The 22,163-nt window shown below is 41.8% G+C and overlaps 1 protein-coding gene across 1 annotated transcript in view; it reads right to left on the bottom strand.

The window, feature by feature from the left end:
• Nucleotides 1-10,391, bottom strand: part of LOC129685861 (nuclear factor 1 A-type) — a gene marked incomplete at its 3' end in the record, with an annotated part of 20,145 nt that extends 9,754 nt beyond the window's left edge. The window contains exon 1 of the mRNA XM_055619374.1: nucleotides 10,264-10,391. Coding sequence (XP_055475349.1) covers nucleotides 10,264-10,390 — 127 coding nt within the window. The remainder of the gene's footprint in view (nucleotides 1-10,263) is intronic.
• Between the last annotated feature and the right edge of the window lie 11,772 nt (nucleotides 10,392-22,163).

The following is a 22,163-nucleotide window of genomic DNA, read 5'->3' as shown; positions in this document are numbered from 1 at the left end:
TGGGTTTTTTTTTTTTTTTTTTTTTTTTTTTTTTTTTTTTTTTTTTTTGATCCCAGGTGTGGGAGATGGGACTGATTCAGATGGTCCACAGCAGCAGACTATTTGCTTCATGTGGGCTCCGAGAGGGGTCTTTGCCAGCTGCAGATAGTTTAATTCTGAGGACTCTGGAGAGGGAATAAATACAAGATCTCGGAGAGCGTTGAGGGGCCTCTCAGAGAGCAGAAGGCTGCTAGGGCGTCCCCTGCTGCTCTTGGTTACTGTTGATGCAGTTCGATGAGAAGCTGGAGATGCCCTGAAATGAAGATTGACTTTCCACAGGGAACCTGACCACCCTAGCCAGCAGGAAGTGGCCTAAGATAACTTCGACTCCTCTTCCTGCTAACCTTCCTCTCCTATGCAGTGTTGGGGTAATAAGAAATGTCGAAGAAATGGATTAAAAAAAAATACTCTGACAGCCTCTTGCATTGATATTACCATTACAGGGCGCTGGTAGGCAAGTACGAAACTGGAGTTTATTCCCAGGTCCTCAAGATCAGTTCCGGCTGTGTACGGATTATAGCACACACAGGAGGAAGCTCGGTGGGGTAAAACGTGCCTTTCTCAGCCTGTCTCCACACAAAGGAATATTCAGGTAGTAAGAGAGCAGCATAACCATGGGTCATTAGTTACTTATTTACATTAGTTACTTCAGAACTAATTTTGCAAGCAAACAAAATACAAATACAGCATTAGCAGTGGTGATGCCTTTCGTCTCCCAGTAAAATAACTAGGTTCAAAAACCTGAGAAGTTTCCTTTTTGACCAAAAGTATTTGAAATACCTACTTTTGCCTAAAACTCAGGGTGTGAGACAACTTTGATGTTGAGAACTATGTGGCCGTCTTCCTCTCAGAACTCAGACGCTGGGTGTTAATTCTGACTGTTCCCACTGGCCTGTTCTTTTACCGTGTACATCCATCTGTCAATCATAGTGCTTTGTGACCCAGTCAGATTCTGAGCATGCCGCCTAACATGGGCACATGGAAGCCTTCATCGCTCCCTTGAAGGGGCCCAAAATGTGTGCTAAGTGGAAATTAACACAGGCTTCCTACAGAAGAAGGCTTTTCTAGGACCAAGGGCATAAGTTGGGAAAATTCTCTATTTAGAGAGAAAGCTAGGTGTTTGGTTTCTGCTTCTACATGGCTTACAGGAACGGGCAAAGCCCCTCTCCTCTGGTTCTCTCATTTCAAAACAGAATTTGAACAAAATACTTACTGAGATCCTTCATCTTTAATTTGAGTGTGTGTGTGTGTGTGTGTGTGTGTGTGTGTGTGTGTGTGTGTGTGTAGAATTGAGCATCTAGAATTATGTTTACAAATAACTCAGCACAACTGATTCATGGTAATAATTAAAACCTAGAAGCTGGAAGACAAAGGCATATGTGCCAGTTAAAGGAACATATTTTAAAAATGAGCTACAGGGAACATCTGGACTGTTGGCTAGAATATTCAGATTTTATAGACACGGAGTACGCTTGTTTAAGGTCTGATACAGAGCCTCAGCCTTTATCCTGACAGGATTTCTGAATTGACCATATTCTCGCACTAATTGCACAAGCTACCATGGTGGCTGATGTTAAATGTGTTTGAACAGCACCCAACAGCTGTGGCCATCACAGATATGAAAAGTGATAATTTAATAGGCAAAGTTGACGGGAATCCAGTTCTATGAAGGGAACGTAGGCTTCTATGTTGTATGCAAGTGAGACTATGAGACAAGAGATGAAGAATGACAAACACATCAAAACAATTTGAGGGAAAAACCCTCCCACCACAGAAGGGATGGTTATGTGGTTAACGGCAGCAAGTGGGAATCTCGTGAGGGACTGTCAGAAGACCCCTGGAGTGGCAGACTGAGTGTTTCAAGAAAGCTTCAGCAACCATACCTGTCAGAAGTTATAGCTATGTGGATGGCAGCCTCTGGGGCTTGTGATGTCTTTCTCTACAGTAACCATAAAGCAAGTAAATCACGTCGATGAAAAGCAAGTAAAATCCCTGTGCTGGTTGGTGTTTTTGTCAACTGAACACAAGCGACAGTCATCTGGGAAGAAGGAACCATAATTGAGAAGATATCTCTATTGTGTGGGATTGTAGGTAATACTGTGGGGCATCTTCTTGATTAACGATTGAGATGGGAGGGTCCAGCCCACCGAGAGTCGTGTGCCCTCTGAGCAGTCCTGGGGTGGATCAGAATGTAGGCTGAGGTAGGCAGGGGGCTGAGCCAGCAAGCAGAACTCCTCCATGGGCTCTGCTTTCGTTCCTGCCTCCAGGTTCCTGCTCTGACTTCACACAGTGATGGATGGTAAGCTCTGAGGTGAAATAAGCCCTTTCCCCTCCACGTTGCCTTTGGTCAGGGTATTTTATCACAAGGAGAGAAACCCCACTAAGGCAATCCCTGCAAGGCGGGATGATAATATTTAGCTCTTCTCTTTGAAACCCATCAGGCTGACGGCACTTTAAGATCGTGCTGTTGGTTGTGACTGCTAAAGGTTACTTCAAAGTGCCACCCTGAACTTGGAGTTTCTGTCCTCATCCGGCAGAATTAGAGTTTGTCTTCCTAACGGTAGTGAGCTTTACTCAAGAGGGATGTCTGGTACCATCTGGCTCCAGGGTCCACGGTGCACACCTGCCCCTTTTCGTTTAGTGGACATGCTCCACTCTGTACGGGTTATAGAAAGCAAGTACTGTAGAATAAAGTTGCTCCTTGGTAATCTGCACAAAGCTACTTAAACTTTGTAAACTGGCACACTTTTTTTTTTAAAGTGTATATAATAGCACCAGTTAGAAGACCCGTCTGAGGGTAGGAATGAATGCATATAGAGAGGCACGTAGTCGGCCCACTCATTCAGCAAACATACTGAGAATCTACCACATGCTAAACAGTATGCTTGCTGGGCTTGGGTGTTTATTATTCTTCAGATATCTTTAGGAATGAGATATGTGAAGTGTAATCCAGAATATACAGTGGAATCAGGAAACTGAGACTCAAGAGTTGAACTGTTTACAAATGATGCTTCAGGTATGTCATGGCTTGAATGAGAAATGGTCCCCATAGGTTCATGTATTTGAACGCTTGGCCTCCAGTTGCTGGCGCTGTGTGAGATGGTTACTGCTGGAGAAAGTGCTTCATGGGGGGCAGACTTTGAGGGATGATAGCCTTATATCACTCTGTGTATGAAAATGTGCTCAGCTATCTTCTCGCTCCCGCTGCCATGCCATGCCTTTCCCTCCATTTCGGGCTCTATCCCTCTGGAGCAAAACCAAACCCTTACATTGCCTTTGCTTATAGTGTGTTGCCACAGTGGCAGAAAGAGTAACTAATACAAGGTTCACAGCCTGAACTTTCTAGGCTTGGGTTTTACTTGTGCTCCCCAAGTACTAAGCGCAGAACCAAGTCCTGGGCTGGTGAGATTTTATGCCCACTGCCTAGCATTCCAAGCAGCTTAGCTCTGTCCTCTCCCTCCTGTAATGCACAGGTCTGTTTTTTTTTGCCTGTTTAGCTTGTTTCTTTGCTAAGTGGAGGTCTATCATTTCTTTGGAGGGTATGGGGGTGACATTTCTTAAAGATGACAAGGGTTTCTAATTGTGTCAACAGAAAGTGCCCTCAGAACCTGATGGACATATCCTAAAATCTCCACCAATGGTTGAAATGGTGGTGGTGTGTTCCTCAGGTTCTTTTACCACCTCATTAATGCTACCACAGTTGCAATGATGCCTGTTCTGCTGGGTAGACTGGTAGGAAGATAAGCCACTGCTCTTGATCATCCGGCCCCCATTGTTCATGGTGGAAGAAGGCTCAACAATCATCTGCTGAATTGACTCTATAAGCAGCAGACCTGATGAATGAAGGTCCTTCTGCTTTGGTGAGGGGCTTGTCTATATGAAGCCTCTGCCCATCAAGGGACAGGCCACCTGCTCTACTGCAGAGTCCACTCTTCTTCCATACAGGAGTGGGGCTACAGAGGACCTGGTTCTGCTCACTTCCCCAAGACCATCTTTCTTTTCCAGCTTGTCCTAGGTTACTTCTAGATCATCGAGAGTAGAAGGCAAGTGAGAAACGAAAGCGTGAGAGATCATTTCAAGAAAACGAACATGGAGGAAGCCAAGGAGGAGTCTGGGAGAAAAATGACACATACTAGACACACACTGCATTTCAAGCCCACCATTACACAGGACACCTTACTCTCTCCTCCCATTGACGCTTTCCAATTTTGCAGAAGGGGGAAAACACAGGCCCCCTGAGGGCAGATCACTTCCCCAGGCTTAAACAGAGACCACATGGCTTGAATCCTGTTAAGGCTGGACTGATGGGCACAACTTCTTGTTCTACACTCTCTGTTTCTTTTAAATTATTTTTTTTTTCCGGAGAGGTTAAAAAGGTTTATTTCCTTTTTAGAGTTTTTGTCCCAGACCTGTTACTACTGAAGTAGAACCAGGCAGCTCTGATGTTCTCATTCGTGTTTTTTCACATAAGAAAACTGAACTCTTTGGGAGCAGTAGAGAAGCAACTGGCATTTAATACAAAGAAGTGGCAAACAAACAACAAACGTAAATTCTCTGTGGAACTATGACTTTAAAACACATTCGAGTACATGTGGGTGATTATCGCGCTGGTGTTCCCGGCACAAAGGATGCAGCTTGGAAGAGTCTCTTGGTGTTCTTGCAGCCATTTGGGCAGGGCGGCCCTACAGTGTGCAGTCCCTTGCTCCCCGGGTGATAGGCTGGACTACAGAAACATTGCTGACGCTCAGCTCCAGGCAATGCAATGCACTTAACTCGAACATGATTTATGATTTTGTCAATAGAGGAGGCTCAAACCTGCACTGATGCCTAAATGTGAACTTTATATTCAAAACAGCGTTTGGGGAGAGGGGAGGGCAGAGAAAGGGAAGGAGTGAAGAAGGGCATCACCAGGAAGAGACAATTCCACATAAAGGAAAGACACACGTTCAATTTCAAATTTTTATTTTTGTGCCAAAAAAAAAAAAAAAAAGGAAAGAAAACAAATAATGATTCTAAGCATGGAATCAATCTAAGATTAAGCTACACGAAGAAGAAAGAACTGTTTAGGGACTTATTTGGTACAGTTACAGTTGATGTATCTGGTATCAGTAAGGGGGCTTGACCACTGCTACCATTTATATGTGGACACGGCTTGGCTCCATGAATCCCTTTCTTTCTCCTTCTGTCACACAAGGATGCCACAGGCATGCTTGGGAGCAGCTTCCTTGGTCGGGATGGGTGTGGATGCGGATCCACTATGCTAACCACCCTACTCTCCTTAGACCTCTTGCCAGGGGCTTTGTGCCTCTTGAAGAGATTAAGGAGCCAAGTGGTCCCCCGCTCTGGCCTGTCCTCCCTGGACAGCATATTAACATGATTCTACTACAGGGGACCTCTCTTTAAAGTTTCCTGCAGGATGACAAATTAACCCAGCAGGGTTTCCCACACATCTATCTTCATACAAATTATTAGTGTAATAGAGCTTTGAGCTACGCATTTATCTGGTAATTATTGAACAGTTACACAAAACCAAGCTGAGCTGCCCTGGCCCTTTATGAGGTTCTCTCAGTGGGTGGCCTTACAGTTAATTTAGGATGGTTCTCCACTCCGCAGCTCACTTGCAGACAAATTAGCTAAACAGCCTTCTCCTTTAAATATTTTCCATGTCACAGTGAAACGCTTTACAATACAATAAAGGTACAGTTTTAATTACACGCTTCCTGACTTTTGTTTAGTTGTAGTTTTAAAACATTTGCTGGCGCTGGTTTTTCCTTTGGCTGGGCAGTAATAGCTGGTTGTAAGTATCTGGCTAATGAATTTAATAATTTCCTGAACTGAGACTTAAAGAGCCTTTGCTAAAATGCTGCATTTCCTCTCTGCTGTCCAGTAACTTCCAGGCCCCTGGATGAGGTTTCCCCGTGAAACTGCACTGCGCACATGCTCAGTTTGTCTTCTCAAATCTTTCCTCTCTTGCCCATGCTCCAGGAGTTTGTTAGGTCTGTAATGCCTGGGTTTGAAAACTCAACTGATGCAATGCCTCCCGGAGAAGAGCGATGTCCTATTTTCCCAGATGACAAACTCCAAAAAGAAATTAACACCCCGTGCCTGTCTATTGGCAGGATATGTCAGCGCCCTGCTTGCAACAGGTACTTAATTACTTCCCATTTTCTTGAGATAATTCAATTGCACTAACCCAGGAGAAACAAATTAGATTCAGCTGAGCATCAGCGTGTTCCACAGCTAAGTTCATGAAGCTTTCCTAAACAGCCAACAAGTTTGCAGATACGAGAGGACTGAAGCTGGACGAAACTACCCCCTGGGGCCTGTGCCAACGGTCAAGCTCATGGTTACAGTGACGCAACACCAGCATATGTGCCCCTTCGAGCTGGTCTTTGGATGCAAACCCAGCACTACAGGCAAAATATTGTGTCCTTTTGAAGGGACCCAAGTTTCTGAGCTTAGTTTTCCTAATGCATAGAGAGGTAGAAACCCTCAATCGAAGCCAAATAGGTATTGAATGCCTGCACATTCTAGGCTGAGTGTAGATAGATGTTGCAAAATACATGTTCTTGAACATGTTATTAATAACTTATTATTGTTATTACAAAAGGGGGCAGGAATAACTTCCCACCATTCCCCATACTTTCTGTTTCAATCACATGGATGCATTCATTAATTTATTTGAGGAACATTTATTGAATACTCGTGTGCAAGTCATGAGGCTGAGGGATTCAGGGATGAATGGGAAAGACAAGGTGCCTGCTGCTCGGTGACCTTGGTTTCTGGGAAGATAACCTTCATGTGGGTAGTCTCTGCAGTAGATTTCTTTTTCTTGGCTAAACTGGGAGATAGGGCTGACTTCAGCTTCTCAGATTTTTCATTATGAAGACCAGGAGGGTCATGGCTTAGGAAGGCTTTTAGAGCACATAAAGTTTTGACAACCTCTCCAAACAGAGACCAGCATGACTCTGAAAGCTGCACAGCAAATCTTTGGTTTATATGACTATTGTTTTGTGTGTGTTATGAACATTTTCGGAATTAGGACATTTTGGCTACTAAACTACACTACACACACACACACACACACACACACACACACACACACACACACACACGCACTGATTTAGCCACACCTGCAATTGCTTCATTTTAATTTCATAGTACCTTCTTGTCTAACAGAATTATTTGTTTTCGGTTGCTCTCTATTTTGCATACTAATAAACAGATGGCAAAAGGTTTGAGATGGGGTTAAGCATCATGCTTGTTTGTACTCTGACAATGCCAAATGCCATGGTATTTTCCCATGAGGATGCTCTTCTTTGTCTTCCCTGGCATCTGGTGCCTCTCCTAGCACAGTGTAGGTCAAGTCCGTTTTCTGAAATGTTGGGATTCTGTGACTTTTTTCTGAGCTTGGATTTTATTTTAGATTTGGGAATATAACTATATATCACTTACCAATTAATCAACCCTAATCTGAAAGTCTGAAATCAAAAACACTCCCAAGTTTGGGTTTGTGAGCGCAGATGAGACATGGCCTGGGCACCACATTGGTGCTCAACATTTGGCACATTCTGAATTTCAGATTTTCAGATTAGGGTTGATCAGCCCACCAGACAACTGCTGGCTCTTCTCTTCCCTCAGCTGCCGAGCCCTAAGGACTCTGGGGATCAGATTAGGGCGTCCTTTGCACCCTCTGTTCAGTAGCTGTAAGAGTACCTTGTTTGTTGTGAGCACTTGGTAAACATTGGTGGGAAAAATTAATGGGTCACCAGATGGCGACAGGGGTTTTCAAGTTAATTCTAACACTGAAAAAAGCCAAAATGACTCTAAAAAGTGTTTGAAGTGGCTTGTGCCTTGCAGAAACTGTGTCTTTGGTAGAGGCAAGGGACCAAAGACTAATAAAGAAGATATATGAGTTGTTTAGGATAGCTATATAACAACTTTGTGGTAACACAGGCTATGTCATGACTATCAAAATGGTGAAATGGCTACATCAAGTCTTGGGCTAATAAGTGTGAAAACAAACAAAAGGTTTAAATAAAGATGGCTTATTTATTTTTCCAGTGGCAGGGTAAAGGATAGAAACTACTGAACTGGAAACTAAATGCGATGAATTCTGGTCTTGGCTCTGGCCAGCTCATCTCGATATTTCTAAGTCCTAACCAAGTTCATAAGGGACTCCTAATTAATATATTCCACCTTCATCTATTAGTTTTTACTACCCCATTTATGCCTATTGATGATTATATTCAGCTAAAAATCTACAACTACATTTTGCACCCTCTCTCGTGGCTAGAGCCAATCATACAGTCCAGTTCTGACCACGTGACCTAAGGTAGCAGATGGCTGGTGACATGTTTCAATGGGGAGACATGCTTGCAGCCGAGCCTGAAGACCCTAATTCAGTTCCTGAGACCCACATGGTAGAAGGAGTGTCTTCAGCAATCTTTCTAAGGCAGGTTGCTTATAGAGATATTTATATGCACCTAGATTCTGGTGACTGGTGACCGACATGTAGGGCCCTGGCTCTGTCATAGCACGGCAGAGGAGCAGAGGGTGAAATGGCCATGTGCAGAACCGGCACATGCATGAGCAAAGGTGGGAGAGAGCAGTGAGGAAACAGGCCCCAACTTCTTCTAACAATTCACTCTCTTGGGAATGAATCTATTCCTACCAACCAGACCTTGACCTTTCACAGGTAACATGTACTCTGCAAATCTTTAATGAACAAATGAATGAACTCCTACAATCCCCTACTCTGACTCATGTGGAAAAATTTGCTCTCAACATTCATTCAGCGTTTGTTAAACTGACCATGAAGTGATATGTAAACACACTCACCCACCCCCACCCACAGATATCTTGGACCATAAATATTCTGACTTAAAATGGTTTCATACCTCTAATTTTCTGTTATAATCTCATCATCACATGTGAATGATAAGAGGGTATAATACTAACCAGGTTAATGGCTTATCCAGAAGTGAATTCTCAAGTTTCTACATATAATACGTAATATGTATACCATATATATGCATGTACATGTATGTATGTATGTATGTATGTATGTATGTATGGTAAGTATCTGTGATTATACCACAGGTACACATGAAGAATACTCAGGGATCCTTATGAGAACATTGTATCAAGGAATGCTGTATCTCTAAGGACAAAGCAACTGAGATAGAAATTGCTCCCACGGCAGAGTGCTTATTGTTTTCAGTGAGATTTTTCACATGTGCACTGTGCATCCATTTCAACTACCATATTTCTTTGGAGCTATCACAGTATTAATAAATGGATTCAGATCTGTGAGCCTAACCCTGAGTTAATGCAAGGAATATCAGTTTTCCCAGGTATATGTCAATATGTCAAAGTAGACAAGAGACCCATGAGTTTCCCGGGTGGTTTATGATACCAGCTGGTAGATTGTGGACAGAAAGGACAATCTGATGGAGAGGTGCAAATGTGGTCACAGTTGTTCCTACTCCTACTGTGGGAGTATGAATAAACTAATAAACATTTTCCTCTTGCAGCAGAATCAAGTCAAGTGATTTGCTGACATTCTCTTGAGGTTTAAGGCTTGTCTTCAATGTAAAATACAAATCATATTCCTTGTGGGCACATTTTAATAATAAACTTAAGAGCACATGAGACCAAAATAAGGAAAACACTGCAACAAAAACCAGACAAAACATCTACCACTTCAAAAGGAGGGAATGAAGATGACTCGTCAGCGCCCTGATGCAAATAACCTCAGCACAAACTGCCACATATGGAAGTCAGGCTTCATGGGAAGAGAATCAGTAAGGGTGGGAGGTGAAAAAAAAAACATTTATTACTTGAGAAGTAGGTAACTGACCACATGGAAGAAACACTCACGGAAACACATACATGTACGCATGCACACGCATAACCTGAGGGCACATTTGATGTTGGCTCAAGTTATTTTCCATCTTTTTGCAAAATCCCACTGCCCCCTCAAAAAAAAAAAAAAAAAAAAAAAAAAAAAAAAAAGAGGCTTTTGTCTTTTAACCTTAAGAGAGTAACAGATTGAATGCCAAGTGTCTTTAGTCTAAAATTCCAAGACTACCCTCAAGTACAAGAACTGGATCACTTACTGCCTCAGAATGGTTGCAGGGGAGTCCTCACTGTCTCCCCACTTTGACACTAGGATCTCTACACGATGAGGTAGAGCCTGTGGATGGCCGTGGAGCAACTCACCTCTGGGTCCTGTAATGACAGGTCGGTGATGCTGTGTGAAGGCTGTTCCCAGGGAGGAGGTCTGCGAAGGGGAGGGGCTGCTGAAGCCGGACTTCTCAGACTTCTTCAGTGTGGTTGGAGATGGCATGCCTGGCAAGAAGGGTTCATTGTTGAGGCAACTTTAATCTACAGAGCAACAATTTATGTGATGAAAAAGACAGCACTTAGAGGGTGGAGGAAAGAAAAAAAAAAAGAAACAAAATGGAATCATCTGTAAATGGAAATTTATACTGAATTGCTTTGATATTGTCACAGGAACAAATCGGTAACGGAATGGCTCCCTTTTTAGGTGGTTCTGTAGTTTATTTCAATGTATTGTATTAAGCCATAGGCCATCTGGGGACTGTTGATTTTCCCCATATGGGGATCTTCAGTGTCCCCTGCAAGAGACTTGTGTTTAAAGTGTAAAAGGAGCTTTTATTCACCTATCTCCGTTGTGGTCTCAGAGGCTTACTGCTTCTGTCTATTAACCTAGGCTTACTCCTGGAGGCTTCTAGCCTTCATACAATCTAACCCAGGCCTTGAATGTTTTTGGCCTCGGAGACTCAATAAGCTCACTCCTGTTCTTTCTGAGCTCTGGGCTGGCTGGTTCAACTCAGCTGTTCTGGCTCAAACCCTTCTCCCAGCTGACTTATTCAATCTGGCTTTTCTCTTGGCCCCTGAATTACTCTGCTTGGACTCTAACTAACTCACACAATCTGCTCTAATCTCCTGGCTCCTTCTTATTCTTTGGCTCATTTGGTCTTCATCTGTGTTCTCTCTCTCAACCTGTCTCTCTATTACAGTCCCAGTAAAACTGCCTCCTCCCTCTCTCTCATTGCCCCTTAAGTAGCCCTCCTTTCCTCTCTTCTCATGAGAGTTAAGTATATCTTATTCTGTCAAATCTTTCTCTGGTTTGTCTCTACTTCTGCCACTCAATTAAACACCACTTTCAAACATGGGTGCTTCTTTCTACAAACTAACTTTACCTTCATTGTTTGGGATTAAAGGCGAGTACCACCACACTGTGTCTAAGCTTTTCTTTACTTGTTCTACACCAGGCTGGCTTTGAACTCAGATCTTCTTGCCTCTGTCTCCTGGATTAAAGTAGTGTTTGTATTCCAGCCAGATCACATAGGCCTAGAAAATATTTGGATATGATCTTTTGGCAGCCGGATCACCTAAAAGGCCTTTGGATGTGATCTCTTGCCATGTTCTGAATTAAAATCCTCCATATTATTTACGATCTTCATATCCAGAGTAGTTCTATTGGGAGGAAGATGAGCCTTTAAAAGGCAGGTCAAGGGTCACCAGGGCATACTTCTGAATGGAATCCTGGGATATGATCCCTTTCTCTTGCTCTCTCTTGCTTCCTGACCAAAGGTAAGCAGTTTTACTCTCCATATTCTCCCTGCCTTGCCACCAAGCACCACTGAGTCTGTGAGGTTCACTTGATCATGAACTAGATCCTCTAAAACCATGAACCAATATAATTCTCTTGTCCTCAAAAGCTGCTTTTTTCCCCAAGTACTTGTTATAGTAACAGAAATCTGACTTACACAGGCTTCAACTCTTTTAGTGAATCTGTCACGTGTCTGTGACCTCTGGGACCCTTACAAAGGAGGCTGCCGAAGCACACAAACAGCCTCACACACAATCGTTTTGTCTTGTCAGGTACCTTATTTCAGCACCAAAGCATTTTTCTACACTTTAAATAATTTAGCTTTTTTTTTTTTTTTTTTTTTTTTTAGCATAAAAATGCCCTTGATAATAGCAGCTCAGATGTTCTTTCGGTGAATTATTTATAGAATGGAAAAAGAAAAGATAAAATTAAAAAAGAAACCCTTAAGAACATAAGCAATTGGGACTGGTTCAGTAAGCATAGTTTAGCTGATGCAAAGAATACTGTAAAAGAATAATGACATGGGAGATATTTATAACATGGTGTTGACTGAAAAACCAATTACAATATGGGATGCTGTAATACACCAATCACGGGATGTACAACATAATTTAAGTGTTTTTCTTCTATGCAGGGAAAGAACCAGGAGGTACGTGTGAAGTGTAACTGTGGCTCTCTCAGGGAGCTATATTTCAATGGTTTTCCTTGCTTTCCTTTTGCTTATTTGACCTTTCTATGATGAATATATATTACCTTTATGCTAAGAAAATATAAGAAAAGCTTGTTTTTAAAAATAGCATTTTTTTTTTTGTTACAGTGTCTAGGGTTTTCACAACAATTTAAACTCAGGAAATGTGTTGAAATGAAAAATGGTGGGGAAATAAAGGGAAAACAGTCCTGTGTAATTACCGGATTTTAGGTGTTCTCAGCAATCATGCTGACAGACACAACTGGAGGCATCTATCCATTGGGAGAGTGGCAGTTAAGACAAGAAATTTGGACATATAACAAAGGAAATTACTTCAAGTTCCCATATCACAGGACAAATCTGGGATCTCAAGTTTCCAGCATCAAACTGGTCTGTACCACATTGTAAGAAGAAAAATTAATTTATATTTGTCTACCTATGATTCGCTTCCCCACTCACCACCACGGTCTAAAAATCATTTGGGCAAACTAGGAAAATAAGTAATAGGTATCTTTGTTTAGTGTGACTGTTACTGAGTAACTGCTGGCACCATGAACTATGGCAAGCATTTTTGTACAGGCTATACCTAAACTTCTCTGTTTTTTTTTTTTAAGTTAGAGATTAAAAAATTTTTATAATATGATATCCAAATGCATCTAGACATGAAGTGTGTCTGTTTTGGCCTTCTCTAAGTTAAAGATATTGATCAAAGTTTCTGAAACATACCAAAGGGTCCCAAAGGATCTCTCTCTCTCTCTCTGTCTTGTGTGTGTGTGTGTGTGTGTGTGTGTGTGTGTGTGTGTGTGTGTGTGATCTTTAGACTCACTGTAGAGATTTCACCTTTACCTGTGACTTCCCCCACAGGTGCTTTGGTTAATCAAAACTTAGGTTTTCATCTCAAGAGAAAAACAAGCTAGTTAGTATATTTCCAGTCAGATGCAAGTACAGAATATATGGCTGTGTGATTTCATGCTAATTGTACCCTTGAATCAAATCCTTTTTAGGTCAAACCCTATTTGATCTGAGTTAAAAACGAAGTCACCAGTCCCAGTGCCATTAACTATACCTGTTTGTTAAAAAGATAGACCACCCCGTGCCACTGTGCTAACAGGTAGGGTACACTGAGGTCATAGGTGAACATTCACCCATGAATGACCTAAGCTTGGTATGGAAAGCCTTCAAATAAAAAAGGTAAATAATGTGACATTTAAGTGTAGGCCAATCTCCCCATCACTCAGATCTCTTTTGCACAGATGAAGTATTGAGCTACCAACTTTCTACTACAAAGTCACTCAAATGCCTGAATTACACGATAGGAAAGGCACAGAATCAGAAGAGCGGTGGAAGATGTCAAAACTTCGAAGGCTGAAGATTTTATTTTAGTTTTTGAACAGTAGAATCATTGTTGTAGTGATAGTATTGAACCAGCTTCATTGAAGGGAGCAAGTGGCTGACTCAAGGAAGCTGTGAGCTCTTCAAAATGCTCAGATCTCCCCTCTATGTTCCATGTGGGAAAAGGGAACTTTAAGTACAGCTTAAGCAGTAATGAGTAGGGAATGAACAAGTTGCTAAATGGATTTTTAAAACAAGCAAAATAGGGGCTTTGGAAAAGCCCAGTGGTCAAAGCACTGCCACTCAAGCGTGAGGGACTACATCCAAAACCTCAGACCTACACTAAAGCCAGCTAACACCATCCATGCTTAGTTTCTGCACTCTTACGACAGGGTCAAGCCATGAAAGCTTAGTCTCCATACTCCTGTGACAGGATGGGAGGCCCAGTTTGGACCCCGCCTAAAACAAGGTGGGAGGTGAGGCCCACATTCAGATTGTATTCTGACCTCTGCATATACATTATAGCGTGAACACACACACACACACACACACACACACACACACACACACACACACACTTTAAACTCTCCTGGAAAGAGTTAAAGAGGGAAGAAGCATAGTCAGCATGCAAGAACAACAAGCCAGACTATGTCTAATCTTCTAAATTTATCACAGTCTAGTAACGTGAACCCTAAGGCTGTCATGAAGCTTAAAATTACTTTGTGTTTTCAATTTTTAAAGACTTGCATTGAGCCCATTTCCTTATTATATATTTTAATATTTTTCTACATGCATAATGTATGTTTTGGTTAATTTGTTTTGTATACTTAATTGACCAGATGAAATTTCAAAATGTGAGTAAAATCCTCTATGTTAAAAGCTACGGAACATCCATCTTGGTTTTCGCTTTTCTAATAGTTTGGCTTCTGAGCATTACTTCAAAATAAACTCCTCATTAAAGCTTCTTTTACTAATTATCTACATACTGGGTTATATGATTACTGTACAGATAATAACTAGTAGGGATTTCTGTTAATGAACCAAATCTTTAATGTACTATCTAGAGTAATGAAACTTTAAGAAAGCCAAGACCTTGGTCCTAAAGCCAAAAATGCTGAATTCTGCCAATGACTGTGAGGATCTGAAGGAGGACTCTATGCTCCAGGAAGGGGTACAGATGGAACAAGACCATGACGTCAACATTGGGAGAGACCCAAGCACTTGGTTAGATTAAATGTACTCACACCACTGACCATGGAAATGGGACACACAAAATGCGCGTTGCTTTCAATTGCTAAGTGTGTGGAAACCAGTCATCTGCAGTAAAAACCAACAGGATTTCCAAATACAGAGGGCATTACCTGCTATGCACATGCATAGATTTTAAGATGTTTCCATTATGTTTACCTGACTAATCCTAATTTGTTAGGTTTCCCTGTAGGATACACTTAATACAGAGAAAATGACACCATCTCTTAAAAGGAGGGCTAGGCTATAATTTTCTTGGGGTTGGGAAAGGAGGCATAATTAGTGGCTATTAAAAAAAAAAGATTAAATAAAAACGTCTGGAAATTGTTATTTCCCCCTGATTCGTCTAAGAAATAGCTCTCAACAAATAAGGTTCAGTGATAATTAATTAAGTAATTATTTCCCAGGGTCTCCTAGAGAAATCGAGATTTCCTTTAAGCAATGCAAACAGAAAATAGGAGAATCATAATTTTATCTACTCCATCCCCAGATCTTTATCAAAGACTTTGACCAAGAACTCTACAGTAGCAGCTGTGAATGAACTGAAACAGGCACGACAAAGTTGTCACGAGTTGTTATCACTGCTTGAGAAGCCTCAGAGGGCCACTGTCAGAAATGACAGAAGCAGGAGTGAGGGAGGGCAAAGCATGAACTTGAACTTCCCAAAGATAATTGAACACTTCATTAAACTAATTAATTTTTTGCATGTGACTGTTTTGTGAGTGTATGTATGTGTAACCACATGTGTGCCTGGTGCTGCGGAAGTCAGAAGGGTGCTCTGGATTCCCGGAACTGGACTCTGAGATGGTTGTGAAACACTGCACGGGTGCTGGGAATTGAACCGAGGTCCTCTTAACCAACGAGCCATCTCTCCCATTGCTGGACAAGCATTTTAAAAGGACACTGAGGCATGCGAGTGTTGCTGCTTACATTGTCAAAGAACTAGTAAAGATGTCTTTTCCCGGCAACGGTAGCCCTGGGACAGTCTATAGGAAACCTTGTCTCATTGCTGGAGTCTGGGCTATGGAATTCAAACCCCTTTCTTCAAAGTGTGTAAGTGACAGAGAAGCTTGAGTTTCAGGAATGGTCTTTTACAGCCACATAGTGTCTGAGAGAGAATGAGAAGAGGCAATGCCACCCTTCAGCTTTAAGCTCAGGATGAAACGGGTTAGAAGAGCCCCGCAAATGCTGTGACGTTGGTCACTCTCAGTGGGTCTCTGGCTTCCCGATCTGCGTCTCTTTCCTACAGTTCCTCATGCTGTGGTGATTCCCAGCTATAAGACTGTTTTTGTTGCTACTTCATGGCTGTAATTCTGCTACTGTTATGAACTGTAATGTGAAATCTGTGTTTTCTGATGGCATTAGGTGGTCCCCATGAAAGGGATGTCAGCTCCCAAAGGGGTCACAACCCACGGGTTGAGAACCATTGGTCCATCTGGTCTTTGACATATTCTGACTGTTCTCTTCCTTACTGTCAGCTTCTAATCCCGGTGACCCATTGGCAGGATGATCCTTGTCAAGCCTAAAGGTTACTAGAAGCCTTAACCTCCTGACTGTTTTGATGAGAGCCAGCAGACACCTGGTGAGATCAAATTTCTATGTATTAATCATTTCCAAAATTCAGACAGAAAATAATAAAGCTATAAATTGGAGAGTACATACTATGTATTATGTACTTACAAGTATCTTAACTCCTTACATTTTTTATTTCAGATATAGAGATATTATCCTTGCCTATCTACAGTCTAACACTGTAGGAGGTAGAGATGAAGGGATGTTAAAATTTCGCTCAAGATCATGCATACTGATGGCATTTTAACACCCATGTTTTGGCAACTTGCTGGACAGTCAGGCTGGACAAAATCTGATTGTAGCCTCATCAGAGAGAGTGAAGACCTGCTAAGGTAAAGTCATATGAAGACTCAAAGCAATATAAGTTAAGCAGTGTCTAGGACTTCTGCTTCTTGAAGTCAAGGTGGATATTAACATTCTGGGGTACAGAGGATCATGGGTAACTGAAACTGCAGCAAGCAAAACAACAGCGTAGGGATGCCACACCACAAGGATAGGAAGGAGGTATGGTGATGAGCAGGCCAAGCATGCCTAGGAATAGTCTAGTAGGTGGAGGTTGGCTCAGAGAGCAGTGACCAAGGAGGGAGGGGGGAAACTGAGGAGGTGAGGGGACACGGCTGGTAAAGTAAAGGAGCCTGGATTTGAATCCACGCAGCGAAAGCTCTTTCTCCTTTCTGTGCAACAGCCTTCTAAGAATCAGCCATCTTCTTTCTTTTTCTTTCCCTCTCCATCACTGACTCCCTCCCTCCCTTTCTTTTCTGTGTAGCTAGCCTGGTCTAAACTTCCTGATCTTCCTGTCTCAGTCTGCCGAGTGCTGACATTAGAGGTGTGTGCCCCCGCCTCAGAATAAGAGCATATGCCGAAAGAAAAGTTCTCTTTATCTGTCTGGTGACATGGCTGTGTCAGGAGCTGGATTGAGTCCAGTTTACGAGTGGCAATGAAGAACTTTTCTTCCTATAAATGTTGCTAACCACTTTCACGACTGGCCTCTCACACGCAGGCGCTTTGATTCAACTACCTTTTCTGGTTGAAGTGTGGAGAACAGAATGCCTCTCTTAGACTAATGGTGTAAGTATCAATTTCACTGCTATTTCCCAAGCCCAGGATGAGAGCTCAGACACATCTCTCCAGTTTGCAGTACTATGCCACACTATGCCCTACCACTGGCAAAAACAGGGCCTTTCTAGGACTATTGAAACTATTCCACAGGAGTATACCAGCTTTAACAATCATGATGCTAAGTGAAGGTGCCAGCTGGATAGACTAATGACCACTTCAGGACCCTTCTGGTTCAGTATGTATAAGCATACAGTATGTGACATGAGGGTGTAGTTGAAGGTATTGTACCTGTCTTAGATTTTTGTACTACTGATAAAAACCATTAGGGTTCACTGTAACATAACTTACTATAATTAACACACTGGATAATTGAGAGGTAAAATATTTGGCTGTTAGCCCCTTTCAGTGAATAAAAATATCTGGACATCATTTTTATGATAGGGGGAATACAATGAAAGTTAAAAATCTATCCTTCTCACACTGTATGCAATCATTTAAAGGAAACCTCTGGAAGAATTACCACTTCATAAAGACATCCATGCTGTTTAAAAGGCTAGGGGACATAGTGATTTCTCCAGTTTTTTTTTTTTTTAAAGGAATTTGGAGGAAAACATGATACAAATATTTCTAGGGGAAAAAAGTAATGAATCTCTAATGTCCTCCAAATGCCTTCTTGTGGTCAGGAAGCTCTATGTACAGCTATGAAAAACCAAGCTTAGGCACAAGGAAAATGCCACGTATAAACCTGGTTTTGAGGGCAGCATGAAGCCACCTCCTCTTTCTAAAGGAAAAAAAAAAACACATCCCAGCAATAGGACAAGAATAAACAAACTGTGTGTCATGCTTCCTGTGTGTTCAGGAGATAGTATATTCTCTACCTACCCCACTGCCCTGCCTTTCCTCCCACCATGTGTTACTGAAAGGATTGGCTTTGGCTCAACACAGCACTCACTCACATTCACAGGACTGTGGGTAAAGAAGAAGTTTGTGAGAAAAACAAATGATATTCTTTGCAAAAAAAAAAAAAATCAAGGTAACATGGTAAAACATTTTATTCCTTCTGTTTAGATATACAGCTGCAAGAGTCAATAACCACATCTGTGTTTGGTTTGCATCTGCCTTGTCCAATATGGTAGATGCCAGCCACATGAAGGTACTTCAATGCACATGAATCAATTTACAGATTCTACGGCTCAGCATCGCCGCAGTTTGGGCGTCCAGGGTCATGTGTGGCTGACGGTCACAGCGCCTAACAGGGCAGATGCCTGTGCTGGCATTAAGATGACTGTTCAATGGGGCAGTTCCTGTGTGTGCAATGCCCACTAACTTCCTGCCTTCCTACCTCATCTCCTTGGACGGCAGCGGCAACATTGCTTTTATGGATTTTATTGTCAAAGACAGGCACGAGCAGGTCCTATGTAGCTCCTAAAAGCAAAGCTGTGTGCCGTATGAAAGGGTGGGAAACCCAAAGGTTTTTCCTCTCATCTCCAGGGAGCCACAGGCAACACAGTGCTCAAGCTTTGTCAAAATCCTTATTGATGCTTTTCTGAGCAAATAACATTAGCCTCAGTGATGTGAACTTAAGTGTTTACTAAAATATGTCACTTAAGCCATGATAAAATACTTGGAATCTGAGGGTTCCATTGGTAAAATTTAATCTGAAGGATATGTGGGGTAAGGCCAGCAAGAGGGCTCTATCGACTTTAATATTTCTTGGACACATAGAAAGCACCTATCACTTCATTTGAAGTGAAAAATTTGAAGCTGATTGAAACATTTCATAAGGGAAAGAGAATATAATTTTAGGCCTCTTCAAATTGCTTGAACTGTGAAATCAAGTAATAAACACGAGAAAAGGTTCTGTCAGCGAGAATCTCGGCTTGGTACAGTCAGCATTTTCTTGCTAAACCTTATTATGGCAAAGCATTTGATGCTTCGTCTCTGCACTTGTTCATCCCCACAAATAAACTGCTTTGACCTCCACCTGTTACTCAGTGAAATCTGCCCGCCATCCTTCAATAACCCCGTTCTGCGCCCTGAAAGGCCTATGAGTCACTGAGAAAGCAGGAAGATAGACTTGTGTAGTGAATTGTGCTGATATCCCTTTATAACTATTCAGCAATTCACAGTTCAAGATGGAGCTATATAGTAAAAGAAAATGGATTTTTTTAAAGCCATTGCTTATGAATGTTGGAATGGGGCAATGCATTTCATCATTTGGACATGGAGTTTTTCACAGAAAGTTTCTCTCCCAGGCTGTTGTTTAATGTAGACAACTTTTAGCCCATCCCTCACAGGAAAGTCTAACTATAAATTGTGTCATCATTTCAGATAGATGAGCCCAAAAGACCATTTCAAAATTAAAAAAAAAAAATCGAGTTCGAGGATACTCACTACACTGATATTTTGCAAACAGGATAACTACCACGTCTCAAATGCATTGTCATGCCTGTGAAAATGCCATAGTATTATTAGCAGTTTTCAGACATTCAAAACTCAAATGAAACTATGCTAGCAACCATACAAACACGAGTCACTGCAGCACGAATCTCACTGGCTTGCTTTTCCTTTACACCAACAGCGACATATCAAATAGAGAAAATTGCATTTCTAATGACTAATGCTGCATCCGGCAGAGGAAGGGTGCCTGTCGAATTACCTCACGCGCTTATAGGGATCAGCTGCGTGTTTCTGCTCTCCGTCATTCTTTGTGACAACATAATGATAGATCCGTTTACTTACGAGTGCAGTTATTAAAAACCATGCTGTTTTCCTAACTGTCTTCATGTCTTGGAAATATTTTATTAAAAATTACTTATCTGACACTAAGGGTAAATGCTTGGCAGAGCTTTGCATATCAATTAAGAAAATGAGTCAGTTCCATTCAATCAATGTCTCTGTTGAGTGTCGCATTCAAGTTCAGTGAAACTTGCTTCTCCGTGAAGCTTTGATTTTGGAGCTAACGACTCACCCTTTCCCCCACTTGTCTTATTTATACAAATTTTAAAGTTTGGTTTTTTCTTAAACTAAAAACTGCTCATGGCCGACATTTTCTCTGGAGTCATGATTTAACACTTCTTTTTCACATTCACACCTTTTTTGGAAACTCAACACAAGGATCCAATTTTAAGCAGACAACTCCCCACAGGCCAATCAGAAAGGGTTGCTAGCTGTGCACCATCGCTCACAGCTTTTTCTGCTCATGTGATGAACTTTATCCAGCACTTGTGAAGAAAAGGTCTTCATGCAAGCTAAAAAAACAACAAAGCAAATGACACTGGCCACTGAGCGTGGCTATCCCCAACGGAGTACTGCTCCATGTGTCAAACAAGACAAAGCCAGCTTCCTCCATTATTCTTTCTGCTTACTGGCTCAAATGGTGATGGCTACTAACTTGCCCTTGATGGTGAGAACAGCTAAATATGAGTGTTGGATTTAAGTAATCCCTGCACTGCTCAAATTTATCTCCAGCTCTGGTGTTAGTCAACTCAAGACAACTGTCAAGTAACTCAAACAGCAGTCACCTGTAATAAACCGTTTCTCTGTAAAACCTTCTAATGTGTGGCTAGGACAAAAATTTATGTGACTAAATCCAATGAGTATGTGCTATAGATTTTTTTTTTCCTTTTCAACTAGAGGCATCTTAAGCTTTCAATACTGATAGACAAACTCATAAACTCTAAGAAGGAGAAAAATCACTAGTTAAACCTTTTGAGGGTAAAATTTCTGAGGAGAAAAAAACCACCCACTGGACAAAGTAACTTTTAAAATTAGTGGCAGGTGTCACCACCACAAAATGACAAATATCAAATAAGAACTGGCTCTGAAAAGCATTCAACGTCCCTTACTCCTTTTAATCCCTATACGTATTTGGACATTAGTACACACAACGTGATTGTTGTAAGAGCTGAGATGCAAGCAAGGCCGAAAGCTGCAGACTCACTTCAACAAACTCTCCCTTCACTCTGTTCCTGACCTGGCTGGAAAGCAGATGTTGTGTTCTTATTAGCATCAAGTCCAAGTAAACCTGTTTTGAAAGTCATGGAAGCTTGTGATAGCCAAGCAACTTCTAGATTAGGCTTGCTAACAGGGTAGAAGTGCTGGGTACCACAGAGGACACTCAGGTTACCAACGGATACGGGGTCAGTGCACTCAGAAGTTCTAAGGTGTTCAGTGCATTTCTACCTATGCCAGTGGAAACGTCAATCCATCCCTCATTATATGCAAAGTGGGAGATGCTGAGATATTGGAATCATATATAATAAAGAACAAGAAGACACAGGGCCCACATCCAAACCTGGGCTTCCCAGGAGCATGGTTTGACTAAGTGCTAAATATCAGCAGTGACTGGTGACACCGGCTCTCCACAGTGATGGAGGGCACTGAACTATAAGCAGGTCCTCACACCAGACAAACCAGAGAATCAAGAATAATAGCATCCCTGGATTTAAGAACCGAAAACATCAGACAGACTTTTAGTTGATAAGAAAGGTGAGGAAGGATCAGTAATCCTTGGTTCCAAGCAGTCACACCAACGAAGCGCTTTTAGCATGTAGCCTCTTTCCATCTTGGTTTAACTTT

Source organism: Psammomys obesus, unplaced genomic scaffold (assembly GCF_907164565.1).
Source record: "Psammomys obesus unplaced genomic scaffold, mPsaObe1.curated_primary_1811, whole genome shotgun sequence".
Taxonomy (NCBI): domain Eukaryota; kingdom Metazoa; phylum Chordata; class Mammalia; order Rodentia; family Muridae; genus Psammomys; species Psammomys obesus.
This window is presented reverse-complemented; position numbering and strand designations above follow the sequence as displayed.